Source organism: Peromyscus leucopus, chromosome 4 (genome assembly GCF_004664715.2).
Source record: "Peromyscus leucopus breed LL Stock chromosome 4, UCI_PerLeu_2.1, whole genome shotgun sequence".
Classification (NCBI taxonomy): domain Eukaryota; kingdom Metazoa; phylum Chordata; class Mammalia; order Rodentia; family Cricetidae; genus Peromyscus; species Peromyscus leucopus.
The window spans coordinates 87759771-87779831 of record NC_051066.1 but is presented as its reverse complement, the minus strand read 5'-3'; the positions used below and the strand labels follow the sequence as shown (position 1 = coordinate 87779831).

Sequence of the window (20061 nt, the reverse complement as noted above, 5' to 3'; positions counted from 1 at the left end):
AGTATGTGCTTCTCTCTTTAGCTGTTGTTCCTTTCAGGCTTGGGCTCAGGATACATGGGAGAACAAGGGGTGTCAAGACAGACTGAAGCTTTGTTCCAGAGGTGATAATTAAGAATGGGCCTGGGGAGTTTGCTTCAGAAGACCCTTCCCTGACTGACTTGCCTAAGTCCTGCTCTCTGGGTGTGAGAGGGGCAGGAGATGGAAATTCATGGTGGGCCTCCTGCTCCTAAATATTGCTGTTTTCATATCTTTGCTATGGGGAAATTGAGCAGAACATACTGCTTTTCTGTGTATTTATCTCGATTGTTTCCTAAAATTATGACTTGTTTTTAAAAATTTTCAGAGCTCTTTTTTTTAAGTGCCGAAATTTTCAGATTTTATTTTATTTTTTATGGGTACAGATAACTCAGCCGTGATTGCTGGGTCAGCCATGCAGAGGAGGCTATGGTATTGACTTTCTAAAAATAGAATGTTTCACTCTGCTCTGCAGTTCATAGTGCAGCTGCAGAGGATAGAGAGATGCCTCATCCCAGCATTCTGAACAACTATGTCTCCACTCTTTGCTACCCTGGCAACTTTACATTTTATTTTCCCCATGGGGTTTTTTCCATGCCAGCTTAGTGAAGACTATCTCCAAACGCTGATCCAAGTTTAGAATTTACCTGAATTTCAGAATTAATGATCCAGTGCCTCAAATGTATATCCTTTGAGCCTAGAAATATGCCCAATAACTTCTGTACTAGCATGAACTATGGCCTCCTAACACTGGGGGATAGAGAGGGGATAACAAACAGCAGGACATATCAAAACCTTTTGCTCTGCTCTTATTTTGTGTTTAGTCTTGACTCCACACAGCATCTTGTGATGGACATAAGCCCAGGAATGATTTTGGAAGCCTCACAGCAGTATAGATACCAGAAGTGTAACTCTGTGATCCAAGACATTTGACCTCTGGTTGCCAAGTGGATGAACAAATGATATTTCTCAATCCATCATTACTTCTAGACATCTATTTGGACAGGTGTCATAGGTGTGGAAACAAAGGTACAATGCAGGATTTACTAGCTGTTTTCAGTCTCCGTCAATGGGAGAAACAGTAGCTCTATAATATTCCCAGGCTTATTCCAAAAGACAGTGTCAATTGAACCTACTATAGTATCAAATGGACCTCCCACCCTTCTTTCCTAACCCTAATCTTCTCCTATAACACAAATCCTCTCTGGCCGCTTGTCTCTTCCTTCATGTGGAGCCACTGAGACTATGCTGACTTCACCTCTAACTGTATTGATTTTATCTGTAATTTTTATTAGATTTTATTAGATTCTGCTGCTCCCAGGGCACTGGAGAATAGCCAATTCATAGAACTAAATCCTTTATCCTATCAGGTCCAACTCTAACTGGTTTCTTGCTTCTTCTAATATTTCTTCTAGTATTTTACTTGCAGGAATTTCAAATGCTGTACAATTCTGCCAGTCCATTTTGTCAGCCAGTTCATAATTATGTATTTTTCTCTAAATATATTAACTTCATTTTAATGCTTTTCACAAATGTGGATAGTTTTAGTGCATAATAGATATCACCAAACATGTAGATAGATGGCATTTCTGAACTTATCCCTTTGCATAAAAGGAATGTGTTTATGTCTATCTTTTTCTTTCATTTATTGGACTCTGATGTCAAAATATAATTCTAACAAAAGAAAAACAACCTGTTTTATGTTTATTTTTCATAATCTATGCTTACTTTAACAATAAGTTCCTTTAGTCCCTCCTTCTGAAGAATGACATTTTGATTGCTGTATCTTAGGAAATGTGTCAAAATAATCAAAAGATTTCCATATTTTACATCTCCCATTTATGTTCAATAATGTGTACTTCAATTTTTCCTCATAATTCAGTATAAGACATAGGTACATCCAGCCCAGATGATTGTGTTTTTTACATACATACAGATATGCATCCCTCCTGAGCAAAAGACTTCAGTGTCTGTAAGATTGCTTTATATGCATAAACTTGATCCAGGAAGAGGAGCTTCAGGCTAAATCCAGAATTTTATTTTTTTACACACCCCAGGGGTTCCTAAGCAGGAAGCTGCTGAGTCAGATTCTGTGACATTGTTGGTGTTCCTGTATCTCCTGAAGCAAGGTCCAGCTGGCTTCAGACCATTTAGTTTGTAGCCCATGAGACCTTGCACAGCATTTTGTAGAAGCTGGAGCTTCTGCAGTATTAAGGATTGGCTTAACAGAAACACATATCCACAATAAGAGACAAGCCAGGTCACCATGTTAACAAAATCAGTGTCAAGACCAAAGAACTACCCAGTGTTCTCACCCATCCTAAATAGCCTTTCTAATTACAACCTTATTTTAATTTACATTCTTATTTTATAATCTAGTGATTAAAAAATAACTTCAATTTGGGGTTAGCATAATTTGAAGAACACTGCTACAAGATTTTGCTTCAAAACTCAAATGTTCACCACAATGACCATTTTTTACAATACAAACATCCTCTGATGGATCAGTATCATCTTACATTCTTATATCTCTTAAGATGTATTCCAAAGTACAAGTACCATTTTATCTTAAATTCCCAGATGCTCCCTGCTTGATCCAAGCAATCATGTCTTTTTAAGATTGAGATTGGGGAAGATTTGGTCTAATCAGAAAAGCTGCCTAACTCCTTAGTAACAGTATAAGACTTTATTTGTGTAAAGAACATGGATTTATCATTCACAGTGATGAATAAAATATTTGTCTGGGCTCCATTTTTTCCCACACCTTGTTTAAATATGAAAACCTAGCTGGGCAGTGGTGGCACATGCCTTTAATCCCAGCACTCAGAAGGCAGAGGCAGGTGGATCTCTGTGAGTTTGAAGCCAGTCTGGGCTACAGAGTGAGTTCCAAGATAAGCTCCAAAACTACACAGAGAAACCCTGTCTTGAAAAACAAACAAACAAAATATGAAAACCTAATAAGACATTTCTTTCAATAGCAGACATCCTGTGGTCCATAGTTGTGCTACACTATGTTGTATTACTCCGTTCACATAATAAAAAGTACTTCCATGGTCCTTTCCATCTTCTGGTTTCCTGACAAGGCCTTCTAGGGTGTCAAGGAGGATTTCCTTTCTTCATCCTTCAAGCTGCAAACACAGCTCTTGGTGTATATTGGCAGTAGGGTCGTGATATTATTACAATAACTAGGAATAGCCTGCCTCATTCCAGTCTGTCCATCTTTCTCTCTGGTTCTGCTTTTCCTTGAGGGCTGTCTATTCACTACTGCTTTCATACTACATGTGATTTGCTCTTTGAGTTCCCAGAGGAAGAAGTATTGATGCAATGCTCTTTTTTGATATCAAGTTTTATAACATTGCATTACTAGTAACCACGAAGCTCACCAAGAAACAACTGAACAACTGACTTGGTTTTTCTCCTATCCATTGAAAAAGGCCAATGGAGAAAAAACAACAAAAACAAACAAATAAACAAAAAGGCAAACGAATATAACTGAGTTTTTGTTTCATTAACCTTATAGAATTTCTAAATCTGGAAAATGTTCCACCTAAATTGGGAGCAATGGTATTTACAAGGTGGTCTCCCCCTGCCCCCTCCCTCAGGAACTTTGTGAGAACTCCACTTAAAATGCTTTCTTGCCTTGCAACAAAGCTTGCTATGAGGCCTCGTGGCTTTGGGAAGTCGGGTTTCGCTATCAGCCCGGTGTGTTAGCTTCTCCCTGTCAGTTTGATAAATTCCCTTTCTACACAATGGGGAGAAAATAGATCAGATGGTACGTGTTCTATTCGCATCCCGGCTTCCATTCACAGATGTAAAGGAGAATTGTTTTTAAAATGAGGCTTTTTTTTTTCTCGCTGACAGAAGGGCTAGGTGGTGAGAGGAACACTTGACCCTAGACTAGGTCTCTGGAAGGTGGGCTTTTTTTTTTTTTTTTTTGAGAGCAGCCAGTGAAAGGACTGCCCAAGTATTAAATTATTTACAACTCTAAGAGATACCAACTCTGCAGACATGGACAGAAGTGAAGTAGTGTAGCTGAGGGTGTATAATTTCGAGCAAGGCATACCTTGAAGGCCTGGGTAAGACCTTATAAGTCACCTCTGACATTATAAGATCAGAGGTGACTGGTTCTAGTATTGGGAGGAGCATGTGTCAAAGAAGAAATGATGCCACTCCCCTAACTCCATCTCTATCTAGGTTCTGAGGAGTAGAGAGGTCAGGAACAAGGTCCAAATTGTAATAGGAGGCAGTTAGAGGAGTATCCAGATGACTGCTAATGCTGTGAAGATGTGTGGGTCACTGGTAACTAAGGGAGGGTTGAAACTCTTCCTGTCAAGACTGGGTTGCCTTGAGCCCTTACCTCATGTAGATCTTTGTAGTAGAGCTATGTGTCTTCTCATGTGTCACATGTTTGGCAACAGAAGTGAGATAGTGGCAAAGAGGTTAGAATATCAGTTCTAAAATTATAAAAAGCCATGAGGAAGCAATATTTGTTTACTGTGTCTATAAAGTTCTGGAGAAATATTAGGAAGTCCATCACGAGTCCTACAGGATGCTTCTGAGAGTACACTACTTACCAATTGCTAAGTGTCATGCCAATTCCATGGATAAAGAGTCCCAAATGACTGAGAAAGTTCCAGAAGTGTAGATCTTGAGCATGACTGTGGATCAGTTACCCCAAGAACCACTCTAGGGGTGTAGCTTGGTATAGAACATTTATCTGCCATGCATGAACATCTGTGTTCAAACCTTAGTATCTACATGTCTTCCCCCATAAAAATAAGAATTGTCATGAAAGATAGGCCCACTACAGACAAAAGAAATCGAAATCTCAGGAAAGTGGCCCACTTTTTGTGTTGTGGGTTTCTTTTCTTGTTTTGTCTTCTTGCAAAGTTCTTTTATGGGGCTGCTTCTCCATAATGAACCCACAAGGGGTTCAGAAGAATGGTGCCCTCAAAACAGTACCTGGTCCTGATATGGAAGCTAAGTATCAGAATCATCTGCAGACCCCATGTACACAGAGCTCAGAGAATGGGTTTCACCACCTAATGTCATTTCCTGTACTCCTGGGAGAACTCAAGCTGTTTTGCTTAGGGATATAAAGTTGGCTTTAGGCACATTTCATGGATGTAGAGAAAACAGTGTGAATTCATCTTTGATCAGCAAGATCATAGTGGGGCCAGTACAATGGGGACAGAAGGGTGAGAAAATAAAGGAGGACAGTTGTTTGATAAAGGACGCTTAGAAAAGATAAGGTAAATGGTAGCATTAAGAACTTCAGAAGAGAAAGCGACAGAGTCAGACAGCAAATTATGGCCATTCTGAGGCGCTTCTGAATACACATAAATAGAGGTGCTCACACCCAGTAACTGTCTGCTAGTAGGTGCTTTCTCCTATTTTTAAATCTGTCCATGTATGGGATAAACAGTAATATTTTAGTAGAGAGAAATAATAGAGATAATGTGAAAGTTTTCATTTCATGATGCTCTGACCATATTAGGTTCTTGGTAGGAAATATTGGTTATACATTAAATTCGTTAAAAAGAAATTATTGGGCAAAGTTCCTGGTCCTGACATGGCACTGGCCCACTATTTCACCAGCAATCTGAGTATAGGCAGTTCAAATAAGAACTAGAGCAGTGACTAAAAAAAAATCAGGCTGACAGGTCCTTTTATGTGAAGAATGAACCTGATGCTGTCTAGTTCTAAGAAATCTGTTAGATATGGAAGAAAGGGGGAATATTAATTCTAATAAAAAAAAAAGTAATTGGCTCATTTCTTTCCAAAGTACACCTGTCATCGGTCTAAATGTCACTAATACCTTGACAAATAGCCTGTCAGTTTGTTCTTTTAAAAGTGCCATAAGAAGAGCTATATGCTAAAACTGCCATCCTGGCAGCCCACTATCCCATGGCAGGGATGCTCATAGAAAAAGAGTGACATCATCTCAGAAAAAGCCACCCCCAAGCAGCCACCTTGCTGTGGGATGGTCTGTATGTCAAAATTGCTCTGATTGGTCAATAAATAAAACACTGATTGGCCAGTGGCCAGCCAGGATGTATAGGCAGGACTAACAGAGAGGAGAATTGAGAGAAAAGGAAGGCGGAGGGAGACACTGCCAGCCACCGCCATGACAAGCAGCATGTGAAGATGCCGGTAAGCCATGAGCCACGTGGCAAGGTATAGATTTATAGAAAATGGGTTAATTTAAGATATAAGAACAGTTAGCAAGAAGCCTGCCATGGCCATACAGTTTGTAAGCAATATAAGTCACTGTGTTTACTTGGTTGGGTCTGAGCAGCTGTGGGACTGGTGGGTGAGAGAGATTTGTCCTGACTGTGGGACAGGCAGGAAAACTCTAGCCACACCACCTGCTCACCCTTGGTGACGGATATACAACTTCCTGCTTCGGGTGCAGTGCTTATCACATCTCAGGCCTAGCAGGGACTACAATACCATTTCACTAGCCACAGTAGCTCAAGAAAGGGCACAGGGAAATGCCTACATAAATCTACAGCAATGCTCAGAAGTTAAAAACTTTTGTCAGCTTTGGGAATTTAACCCATGGCTTCCCATGCAATAAGTGTATGCTCTATCACCATGCTTTCACCATCCAAAACTTGCTTTTGAAGATTTGGAGGGAAGAAGGTTCCTTGGTTGTCTTTAGCCATGCCGTTGGGGTTTAAGAGAACAACACCCTCAGTGTCTGTGCTACTGGTGTTATATTTAGGAAGTAGTCTCCTGTGCCAATACACTCAAGACTACTTCCTATTTTCTCTTCTATCAGGTTCAGTGTAACTGGATTTATGTTGAGGTCTTTGATCCATTTGGACTTGAGTTTTGTGCATGGCAATAGATATGGATCTATTTGCAATCTTCTATATGTTGACATCCAGTTATGCCAGCACCATTTGTTGAAGATGCTTTCTTTTTTCCATTGTAGAGTTTTGGCTTCTTTGTCAAAAATCAGGTATTCATAGGTGTGTGGATTAATGTCAGGGTCTTCAATTAGATTCCATCGGTCCACATGTCAGTTTTTATGCCTGTACCAAGCTATTTTTATTACTGTAGCTCTATAGTAGAGCTTGAGGTCAGGGATGGTGATTCCTCCAGAAGTGCATGAGCTGGCTTTTTGGAGTCCAACACCTATGGCAGGACACCTTGCACAGCCTTGATGCCAGGGGAGGGGCTTGGATCTGCCTCTACTGAATGTAGCAGACTCTGCTGACTCCCCATGTGAGGCCTTACCTTGTTGGAAGAAAGAACCTGTGATTGGTTGGGGGAGGTGAAGGCTGGAGGGGTGGGAGAAGGAAAGAGAGAGGAATATGTGGTTGGTATGTAAAAATGAATAAAAATTTCCTTAATAAAAATTTTTAAAAAGAGTACAACACCCAGGAACTCTTCTTTCTCTGGAAGAGCATTTTGTTTCAGAGAAAGAACCAACTTTGTCTCCACAGCAGCAGCACTAGTCTCTAAATGACCCAAGCCAATTTATTCTTACCCAATGGACCACATCCAAGTATAGTAGACACCAGGAAGACATCCTGGAAGAGCCTACATCATACTGTGTGTGTTTCTGTACCCAATGGCAAGTGTACTTTGGAAAGAAATGAGCCAGTTACTTTCATATTAGAATATTTTCTCCCCTTTTCTTTCACAACCATATTTCATGACAATAATGACCCAGAAGTCTCAGTTTCTTAAATTAGACTCTAGCCTTTGACTCTGTTGTCCTAGAATACTCTCATCAGATTATAAAATTAATGAGATGAACTAAATGCTTGGACCACTTCTCATCCAGGAGACATCATCCTAGCTACTCCCAAAAGGAAAGGTTGGCTGGGTTCAATAAATCATAAAGCAGGAGAATGGTGAATGTGGCATATATTGGCAGGCATGAGTCTGGGAATATTGTTCAATTTGTTTAGCAGTGAAATGCATGTATTTAAAAAAAATAAAGGAGGTCATAGGAAAACATCCTCTCTGCACTGTCTTCGGGGCCTTTTCTGTGCTGTGATATAAAGTGACAGTGAGAGGACAGCCTTGGATGTGGGAAGTGAGGTTCCCTGGGATCACAGTCACCCAACTGCCCTGAGGACAGCAGCTTAGAAGCAGATGGAGTAGTAAGAACCACCATAGACCTTCTGCCGCTATATGCAACATTCATTTTAACTCAAGGTGGATTGTGTCCTAAGAGTTCTTCAATATCAGCTAACTTCAAGTGAGAGTGCCATAAACACTGGATTCAGGAAACGAGGGCTGTTGGGTGCTGTACCTTCTTCCTCTTTTCAGAAATTCCTTAAAATTCTGTTTCATAATTTGGCTTTTTATTGATATCCCAAGAGGCTCTGGAAGATGCCCAGAATGTGAAGGCCTTCTCTCAAGTAGATTTGTCTAAAGAGTTAGTACTGCCAGGCAGTGGTGGCACACTCCTTTAATCCCAGCCTCATGAGGCAGAGGCAGGATCTCTGTGAGTTGTAGGCCAGCCTGGTCTATAGACCAAGTTCCAGGACAGGCTCCAAAGCTACACAGAGAAACCCTGTTTCAAACATAACAACAACAAAAAAAGTTAGTACTGCTCAGGCTGAGCTGTCCCACATGCATGTGAAGGATTTCTTAGGGAGGAAACTCTTTGGGATTCCGTCCCATTGCTTCTGCAGCCAGCATCTCAGGAGTCTGGTTCTAGACTCATAATCAACTGTAATGAGTAGAAAATCAAAGTGTCAAATTACAAGTGGATGCCTTATTCTCATGTCACATTTTAATTTCTCCACAGCAGAGAGCTTTAGAGGGAAAGAAGGTATTTCCCCAGCCCAGGAAATACAGGCTTTGGCAGCTACATAGCTGAGCAGTGGGTCTGACCCAAAACAGTGGAGAAGAAGAATGTTTTTTTTTTTTTTTTTTTGGTTTTTCGAGACAGGGTTTCTCTGTGTAGCTTTGCGCCTTTCCTGGAGCTCACTTGGTAGCCCAGGCTGGCCTCGAACAGAGATCCGCCTGGCTCTGCCTCCCAAGTGCTGGGATTAAAGGCGTGCACCACCACCACCACCACCAGGCCAGAAGAAGAATGTTTAAGTAACTTATTTTTTCAATTCCCACAGTTCATGTGGACTTAAGATAGAATTATGATACCTGTAGAAGACCTGTTGAATTCCTGTTGTCTCATTTGCCATCTCTGGCTCCTAATCATGGACCATATTAACCTGTGGTTGCAGTCCTCCTGTCTCTGAGATGTGCTGTTTGAATTCCAGTGTGTCTTAACAAAGGCTTTCTTTTACTGGAACTAGAGAGGAAAAATTGTCCCTATTTGTAGGCATTCACAGTCTAAGATCTACCTGAAAAGTCTCATTGGTTCCTTTGATATCCTCAGAGCTGAAGAGGTATTGCCCACCCTTATCTGTCTATCCCTCACAGAAGAGTAGCTTGTTAGATTGAAGTCTTGGGAGTTTGGTCAGACTTGGTGGTTGTCAAGCCTGCAGCTATAGGGAAAGACAGATCTGACATCTGCTAACTGCACAAGGCAGTCTTGAGAAGCACAGAATTGTGGAGAACCAAGTCCCCAAAGACCAGAGTGAGATCCAAAGAGAGGAAGTTACAGATTGAAAGGTGATAATGGGCTAGGGACCCATGCATGATGTGGACACCCCACAGCAAGTGATTTTTCCCCCACAGAATCTGGAGCTGAGACTCAGGAAATGATAAAGTAAGAGTTCAGGTGTCTTAAACAGAGACTTCCTCTCTGAGATTTTCTTGTAACATCAGTTTGGAGAACAGCACTCTAGAGCCAGTGTTTACAAGCACAGACTAGCAGTGTACCCTGTAGCACGAATCTTAAAAGGTCTTATTAATAAAACAAACCCAGAGCCAGGTATTGGGGTGAATTCTGAAAGATCACAGAGACAAAACAGGCAACAGCTAACCTCGCCAACTTCTCAACTGATCCTGTTTACTCAAACTGAAAGGCTCTGAGTCCTCGTCCAGAATGAATCTCAGCTGAACTGCTGCTAAAAGACTAAAAGCTTAGCCAGGCTCCAGTTCCTGGTCCTCATGCCTTATATACCTTTCTGCTTCCTGCCATCACTTTCTGAGATTAAAGGCATGTGTCACCATGCCTGGCTGTTTCCAGTGTGGCTTTGAACTCACAGAGATCCAGATGGATCTCTGCCTTCGGAATGCTAGGATTAAAGACGTGAGTGCCACCATCTTCTGGCCTCTCTATCTAGTGGCTGTTCTGTTCTCTGACGCCAGATAAGTTTATTAAGGTACACAATATATTGGGGAACATAGTATCACCACAGTATCCCATTCTGCCTCTCAGATAGACTGAGTCATCCTACTGAGGATCTTGGTAAATAAACTGCACCCTTGAGCAACTGAAAGTTTAATGAACAAAGTACTTTTGTGGAAGTCCATCTCTTTAAATGCACGCAGCATGTTGTCCCCATTACACATGTATGCATTTTATTGAGATGATGATGTGGTAAGTGTTAAAGAAAGAATTAGAGCCAGGATAAAGTACAATAGTTCTGCATCCATGCAAGTGGCTATTTCATTGTTGTTGGGTTTGTGTGTGTGTGTGTGTGTGTGTGTGTGTGTGTGTGCGTGTGTACATATGTGAATGTTCATGTGTGGGTGAGTACTTGTTTGTGTAGGTGAGCATGCATGTGTGTGTATGCATATTCATGTGTGGGTGAATATATGTATCTGCGGGTATATATGCATGTGTATACATGTGGATGCCAGTTCATGAGTAGATGAGTATGTGTGTGCAGGTGTACATACACATGTGTGTGTAAGCACATACACATACATTTGGAGGCCAGAGGAAAACCTTGGTGTTGTTCCTCAGATGCTATCTACCATTAATTAATTAATTGCCTTATTTATTTCTTGACAAGGACTCTCTCACTATACCTGAAGTGCTCCAGGCAGGTTGTGCTGATTGTCTAGCAAACCCCAGATCTCCACTTGCCTCAAGTTCCCAGCACTGAGATTACAAGCATTCCATGCCACACCCAGCATGTTTTATGTGGATTCTAGAGATCAAACTCACGTCCTTGTGCTTGCAAAGCAAGCATTTGGCTGGCTAAGCCATCTTCAGTGTCCATATTTCACTTTTACAGATTTTCTTATCATTCCTGTGTATATACAAGTAGTGACTGAAGGTGCTTTGCATTCTGCACCTTGTCACAATGGTGTATCATAAACATTTTCTGTTTCTACCTACCCCTGGTGATTTCAGCCTTTAATGGTTGCAGGCTAGAATATCCAAAAGAATTCACGTGATTTAATAGATAGTATTTCTGTTGCATATTTATATTCTTGCCAGGTTTCCTTTTGTTTGATTTTGACCATTACAAGGCCCTTGCCACAGCTATGTGCATACGTTCTTGCTCCTTTTGAATTATTCCCAGAAGTAAAATTACTATAGTAAGGGTTATGGACTTCCTTATGGCTCTTTTTATATACCACCATATTGCCTTGCAAAAGGACTATACTGGATACCACCTTACACAGGCTTGCATCAGCTAAACTACAGTTCACACAGCATTTCCTCTTCTCTTTTGACACATTTTGTAGATATAAACTGATAGAGCCAAGATCATATAATTGCAATTTCTTTCATTGCTGAAAGAAATAAAAATGTTTCCATATGTTTTCATTTATTATGATAGCTATCACTTATTCATAGCTTTTGCCTACTTCTTTAGTTGAGGCTTGGTTTTCTGCCACATTTCAGTGAGACATGAACCCCTTTGTCATTGTGATACAAGGTCTTTGTGTGGTCTATTAAGTGTTTCGGTTTCCATTTTTCTAGTTTGGTTACAGTCATATCTGCTTTTTGTTTCTTTTGAATGTCTGTGCTACTTGAGAGCATCAGCAAAGGATGTAGACTATTGTATTACATGCTAGTTGTTCTGTAATTTAATTTTAAAGTGGAATATTTAATTCTCCTAGTATCCATGATCTGATGTTCTTATCCTCTCATTGGCCGATGCTGAATGTCTCTCTGACTTGCTAGCCACATACAGGAGACATGACTTAATCCTGCCTCTCTCCTGTACGGGAACTGCCTCCTTATAGACTATGATTCATGCTGTCAGATCTTTATGGACTGCCTGTGCCTGCCATATGCTTCTTCCTGAATCTGGTGCAGAGTGAATTAGACAATTGCTTAAAAGTGTTTTGTAAAAGTTCCTTTTCAGAAAAAAAAAAGTTCCTTTTCAGAAACAAACTTTCTTATTGTTCATATTTCCGCTCTAATTTCATTAACAATTTTTGTTGAACTCCAAACTACCCTCTTAATCTTAATTGAAACCACACAGAATCTGTAAGTGAAATTTAAGGGAATAAACAATTCACAAATTTTACTTTTCCCATTAGGTGTACCAAAGTATACCTTTCCATTTCATCAAATCTGAAATTTTATCCAATAATTTCTCTTGTTTCTCCTTAAAGGTTCTACTCACCTAAGTAGACTATAAAAATCTTGATAATTTATAACAGTCATGAGTTGAGCCTTTCATGGTGGAATAGCTGAAGTAGCTGACTCTGCTAGGTGACCTGCGTTAGCTTATTCCTGCTTATTCATTTTGAATATTTAGCTTATTCACTCTCATTGTCCTGTGATTAAAAGGCACCATTATTATTTAGCTCTCTTGTATCTAGTGAAATTCATACCTTATGTACTGTGCAAAAGCCCCTACAGTGTCCTGCAATCTTCTAGAGAGATGTTTTCTTGCTTTTACAGCCTGAGTAGTACCAAAGTGAGATGTGGGATAAGCAAGGAAGAGAAAATGAAAGCAGGCACATCCAGAAACAGCCAGACACTAAAAGGTCTTCTGGGATCATAGCCCTCGGAGTGTGGCGGGTCACATTAGATTCAGCAGGGAGCCATCCTGGGGTCTTGGAATGCTTCTTAGGGCCTAGGAACCCCCAATGTAGAAATGAGCATTTCAGATCACAGGGCGAGTCAGTTTAGAAATATAGCAGTCTTGACATATTGGTATCTGGCTAGAAGGTAAGCCTCCACAACTGTGATTTCTGGTCTAACTTCATGAAAGGTATTGTTCTCTGGAAGCTACAAAAACAAATGTCAATACTGAAAATTAATCTTGAAATTATAGGTAAGATGATTGAATTGAGTGTCTAGTAACATATTTTTACTCTAAATATAGAACCAAGACCCTTTAACAGCTTTTCCCTGTTATAACCCTACAATATAAGGTGACTCTATGAGTATCCTTTCGCCAGCGATGACATTCAAGGACACTCATGGCAGGGATAGGACTACCACCCAAAGGAAGTCTCACAGCCTTGAGCTGTGAACACTGCCCCACGAACAGCTACGTGTATCTCTTATGTAAGATGTGGCTCTTTCCTGAGATACTAGTCCAGGGTTCATATCAAAAGAGTTAGTAGAATTTGTTCTTAGCCCCAAGTTTAGATTCCAACCTAAATGTTCAAGGCAACTGTGAGAAGCTTGTTGAGTTCTCTATGCCTCTTCTTTCAGATAGGCAAAATGGAGACCCAAGGGCCATATCTACTGATTATTTACTCATTCATTTAGGAAATATTTGGTGAGTGTCTCCAATTCATCTGATACTCGTTGAAATAACAGAGGCACAGCATTTTAGTTTGAATGTTCATGGAGATTTTATTTTGGGGGAAGGAAGAACAGATACAGAACAAAATTAACTTAGCAATTCACATCAGCTACTAATAAAACAGAAGACCATGATGGAGGAAGACTATCTTCTGGTAAAGAATGATAATAGGAGACTTCTCTAATGAGTTATGTTGGGGTAGAAACTAATATAAGGTAGAAGTTGGTTGTGAAAACATTGGAAGTACATTCTGGGGAGAGGGAAATGCATGTGCAAAGGCCCTGTGGTAGGAGCAAGGTTATCTGAAAAGTACAGAGCAGTCAGTATGGCTAGAGCAGAAGCAATGGGAAATGTGTTTCTGGTAGTTGAAGTCAGAGAGGTGTAAGGGAGCCAACTCAGGTAGAGTAATGTTTGACAACTTAAAATTAGCGAGCAAAATCTAGCCTGTAACCTTTATTTGTACAGTGTGCTAGGGTAAAAATGGTGTCCAAACTTTGAACAGATTCCTTTAAAAACTATGTGAGGTGTGACTGGTAATTTTAAGACAGAGGTCACAGAACTTAACATAGTCACTGTGTGGGTGCTCAGAGAAAGATTTCCCATCCTAATGCAGAGAATTAGAATGTACAGTGGGAGCGTTGTGCTTGATAGCAAGCCACTGAAGGGTTTGTAGCAAGAAAACAAAGATGTGGTTTACAGCTTTGGAAAGGGTGGCTCTGGCTGCCACAATAACCCACAACTTACTTAGCAGGCACATTTGAAGTTTGTTACCATAGGATAGATGAGACACAAAGCAGTCTTGGAGACTAGGAGCAGTGGGTGGCCGAGTGGCTGCCTGAAGAGTGTTTTTAAAGGTAATACCAACAGTTGTTTTAGATTGGACAACAGAAAGGAATAAAGAATGACAACCCTCCAAAGTTTGGCTTGCTCATTCCCTGTCAACCGTGTGAAAGAAACCGAATGAGAGAACGATCACTTCTGCCCCTCAGGACTTGACCCCTCTGTTTATCTACCACTGACTTTGCTTTCTAAGGTACAGTTTTGACTGTGATATCATCCTTTCATAAACTACTACAGTGTTTATGGCTGTGGGACAGTGAACAAGTGAGTCTTGGTCCTGCATAGCCTGACCAATGTGTCTCTGTCTCCAACTTATCCACTTGTCCCTGTCCATGGGCACACAGGCACTAACTATTAGATAGCTGTGAATGTTCACACTTCCTACTTCCAGGACACAGTTGATCTGTGTTGGCATCTCTTTCTTACCATTTATATGCCAGCAGCCCATAGTTGGTCTACCTGTTCAATAGAGCCATTCCCTAATACATGCTCCTTACCATCTTGGTCTATTCAAAACTCTGTGCTCCACTTCTTTAATATGCATGCTGTTTCTATATGTAACATGATTTTATTTTTGTCCAAGTTTCATCTCCCCTGCCACACTACAGAAAAGGCAATATTGTGGTGCATGGTTAAATACTCTTTATGGAGTCCAGATTCTGTACTTGGGACCTGTATGACTTTGAGCAAGTTATTTAATCTGTCAGTTCACATGGCTGTAAAATGGGTATGATTATGATTGCATTACTAGTTAATATTACGTGAGATGTTTCATGTGTACCGCTCTGTGTTATGTGCCTACAATAGGGTTTGAGCTAATTAGATCCCAACTATATGAGCCCCATGAAAGATGTCTCTGTATCTCTTCCCATTGGTGGCTTGTGTAATCACTATGCATACATTAGAAAAATGAGATTAAGATCTGTTGTTAACCCAAGTGTATATGGTACTATCATATCAACTGTGAAACATAAGGCAATCCAATCTCTTCAGGTACCAAATTCCTCCCATATGAAATATGACATTCATTGCTCCCTTGAAAGATCATCATGGGAATGGGCTGTGATAGTATGTAAAGCACTGGATGCATGCATAGCATGTGCTCCATAGCAGCAATCAACATTATAATAGTAACAGAAGGCTCCTCTTCCATCCTAGCACCAGAGCCATCCATTCCCCTAACAATAATTCTCAAAATTTTGGCCTTAGACCAGCGGCATCCCTATCACTTAGACCTTGTTAGAAATGCAGATTCTTGGGCCAGCCCCAGGTCTACTGAAAGTGGGGACCTGGTGATTCTGATATCCCCTAGCATCTACAAACTACTGTTTTATATGAGAAAGAAGCTAGATTACATTCAATTCCAATGGGCATTTAAATTCCTTTCTTTCTCTAGTGGCATCATAATGAAAGACTTGAGGTCCCATCAATGCTTCTAGAAGTATCAGAGAAGAAGAGCAGCCCAAGCCACTCTGGGATACTGCTTAGAGTCAGCAACTCTTGACTCCCAATAATTATGGAGCTGGTGAGAACACAGAAGAATTAGAAAAGAGTAGAACCCAGGGTTGATAGTAGGGCATCTAATTCAGTCAGTTGTTCACTGCAGAAGTATGCATATATAATATAAGCCATTGGAAACATCAGTTAAGTTGTAAGGATACAAGCTCATAGGGACAATTCCATTTAGACAGACAAGATGTAAAATGATTTAGTACTTCTAATTTTAATGTAAGGTGTTGACACATTTGTAAATACAGCTGAAGTTAGTGCAAATGATTTCATGAAATTTGGAAATATTGTGAAGAGCAGTGTAATCCTACATGGTATTAAAATCTGAGAACACTTAAATATCTCTATAGGAGGGGGGTGAGCACAGTTACATTTATATTTAGTTATCAGCCTCTTTTCAACATACCACATTTGTCTTTTTTTTTTTCTTTAGACTCATTGTACGACATGGTGGAAAAATCTCTTTGACAGAGCAATTCTGCTAATCCAAACAGAATTGAAATGAAATCACTCATAGCTTATTATCCAGACCTCTGTTTCTTTCTCCACCACCTGCTTCTTGTCCTCTACATTGCTCGTTGCCATGCCTGGAGGGGACAGGATGGGTAGGATAAAAGTGCAGACAGTGCCTTGGGCAGCCAGTCTGCAACTCTGAAAAGAATGGGATGCATAAAAGATGCTTTTGGACTACAGAAGCAAAATGCTAAAATTCCTCTTGATATTGGTCCAGGAAAGATGGCTTGGGGAGTAATGTATTTGCTGTGCAGAACTTGAGTTCAGACCCCCAATACCACATGAAATCCAAGCATTGCAGCATGCATCTGTAATCTCCGCACTAGGAGGAAGAGACAGGAGATCCCAGGAGGTTTCTACCTAGCCAGCCAACTGGTCAGGTTCAAAGAGAGACCCTGTCTTTGAAAAAAAAAAAAAAAAGGTGAAGGGTAAGTAGAAGGACAACCCATGTTCACTTTTGGCCTCCACATGCACAAGCATGGGCAAGTACATGCATGTGTGCGTGCACACGCATACGCACACACACACACACAATCTTGGTAGGTATCTCAGACTTTGGAGTCTCTTTTAGTCCATGTATGAGGAGGACAGAGCCTGTTAGCAGCAAATTTCTACTTTTAAAAGAGTGTGTGTTTTAAAAAAAAAAAAAAAAAAAAAAAATGTGTTACCTAGGGATAAATTAGCATGATGTAAAGAGAATTAGATTGGTACCAAAACAATGTTTTCAATTGTTAATTTCAGCTGACCATTATTCATGCCCACTTGTCTCACTGGGAAGTTATGCTTTAGTTATACAGCATATGTTGTTCATTTCAATTTCAGGTGGCTTGATTTCCTTTGGGCCATCTTATCTTCTCCGACCTCCCTCTCTGCTGTTTGAGCAAAAGGGATGTGCAGAGGGAGGCGGGGAGGACAGTCACATGGGTCTCTCCACTAAGGGGAATATTTCTGCAGGACTAGTTACTCTTTGAAAGTCCTGGGTTTCAGAGCCATCCCTGGTTGGTGAGATCTGTGTAAAAAGGACCATTTGAGTTGGATGGGCAGAAAGCGCAAGTGCCCAGAATTGAACAAAAGACTGCAGGACCCAAAGTGCACATTGATGCTCGCCCACCATGTTGCCCTTCTGCACTAGACTGTAGTTACTTCACACTTGTTTCTCTCTCATCCCGGATGCTTCTGAGAAGTTCAAAGGAAGGTAAGCAGAGTGTACCTCATTTACATGCTTCCGGTGTAGGACAGCTCTGGGTTTCTGTGCATCCTGGGCAGCGGCCACTTAGGAGAGCAGCAGGCCTTGCTGCCCTCTCCCAAGGATGCCGCATGGCTATGCTCACAAAGTCTTCTTTTGCCCATTGGCTGGACACTTGCCTCATGAATGAATTCTTTGGGAGTTTTGCCATGGTTGTTTTTCTTAGAATCTGCATCCCAAATCGTCCGTGTTGCTTTTCAGCCAAAGAAGCCACAGCTGATATGTGCTGACAGTTTTCTTCCTCATTCCCACAGGCAGCACAAGGGGGTGGCCACAGGACCCTGCTCTATGGGCATGCAATTCTCCTGCGGCACTCTTTCAGTGGAATGGTAAGCACATGGAGATGACAGCTTTCACCATTCATGAGAAAGAAAGGATGAGCACTGAGAGCAGTTCAGAATATAAATAATTCAGTCCATTGTTGTCTTCCTATCACTTCCCTCCAATTCCAGGGATTTATGTTTACTGAGTGTGTGTCCTATTCAGTGAGAAAAGAATCATTCCTTTTCTTTAAACTTCACTGAGCCTAACCCCACCAAGGACAGTACATTGACATGCTAGATACCTAGTAAACATTTCTCCAAAGCATAACTGAACTGTGGAATAACTGATTTATTTAGTGTACAAATAAAACAAGTCAAATGGGATTTGTGTGACATTTCTCTACTTGTACACAGCTAAAGAAATGGAATGATGTCCAGGGCCTTCAGTCCTGGAACAATTTGAAGGTATTATGCTAACCCAGTGACAGGAAGAAGACAATAGATGAGGCAATCACAGAAAACTGGTCCAGGCTATACCAATCAGGGATTTAAAACCAAAATACTAGAGTGGTGATAATTCAGCCTCACTTGGGAAGCAAAATCTTGGAATGAAAAGTATGCAAACTTCAATAAGTATAACTTGCAAAATGCATACACTCCTGATGTTTTGTAAGGAGTTATTGCAAATATTGTGATGTTGATCTAGTATAATATGAGCTAACTCTAATAGTATTTGCTTTCAGCTCCTACATATAAAATTCTTGATGCTGTTGGTGTAAGGAAGATTATTCATCATTTTCTAACCCTAGTAAAGCTGATACACTAACTGTGCAAGCATGAGGGCCTCAGTGCAGACCCTATCACCCACTGGAGAGGTTGGCACGACAGTATGTGATCCTAGCAGTGGGAAGAGAGAATTTGGAAATTGTTGATTTTTCACACAGCTACAGGTCCTCGACCCAAAGTTCTTCTTGAAGCTCAGACTACCAAACTGTAGCATGATAGCAGCTACTTCGTAAATAATTGATTTGCTGCAGCAGATTTTGTCTGAGCACTGGTGAGGAGTGGACCTTTTAGACCGAACACTTGTCTGCTTTAGTACTTCATGGCCAAAGACGGAACAACACTGGCCAGCTGTATCTGAGTATTAGGGCAGGTTTGAATAGGGAGACCTTCTCCTGGCAATCTCTGGGAATGAGAGGTGATCACCTTTTAGAACCTGTTGCTTATTGAGAAGGCAAATGAGACCCTAAAGTATGTTTTTCTGCCCAGATAGAATAAGTAAATCTTGAAATAGTGTACCTCCCATGGCTCTCAAACTCAGGCTAGCAGCCTGGTAAAGAGGCCAAAAAAAAAAAAAAAAAAAAAAAAAAAAGCTCACTCCCAATTAATGTAAACACTACACTGGCTTTTTTTAAAAGTAGCTTTGGTATAAAGCCTATGAAATAAAACTTTTTTAATGCAACCTTTTTCCTGCTGCTTGCAGAGCGTGCAAGGTCTGCCTGTACTTATTTTCCTCCTACTCTAATTCCAACCTACACCACAGCGCCACCAGCAAGAGGCAAGGAAGGGGTCCTCAGTTTATTTCCTTTATTAAACTGCTTTAAAAATCATTTTCAAAGTTTCACCTGCATATATGTTGTCATAATCCACAAAAAAAAGATAAATGTTATTTTGAGAGGTTTAAAAATTCAGGATTAAAAAAAAAAAAGCAACTACTAGCAGTTGACAAGGCAGCATGGACAGGGGAAATCCCCTATGGTCCCATCCCCCAGATTAGTGGTTCTCAACCTGGGGATCGAATGGCCCTTTCACAGGGGTCACCTAAGACCATAGGAAAACACAGATATTTACCTTCTGATTCATAAGAGTAGCAAAATTATAGTTATTAAGCGGCAACAAAAATAACTTTATGGTTGGGGGTCACCACACTATGAGGAGCTGTATTAAAGGGTCACAGCACTAGGAAGGTTGAGAACCATTGCCCTATGGCTGCTGAGAGAGGGAGAAACTGCTCAAGGAACAAGGTCCCACATAGGCCATCCAACCTCAAGTGATCAGACCTGGACACGTG

General features: G+C 40.8%; 1 protein-coding gene across 1 annotated transcript in view; it reads left to right on the top strand.

Moving 5' to 3' along the window:
- Ryr3 (ryanodine receptor 3) overlaps positions 1-20061 on the top strand; it is a gene marked incomplete at its 5' end in the record, with an annotated part of 626824 nt that overhangs the window by 115796 nt on the left and 490967 nt on the right. The window contains 1 exon segment of the mRNA XM_037205092.1: positions 17979-18053. Within this exon segment, the coding sequence (XP_037060987.1) occupies positions 17979-18053 (75 nt within the window).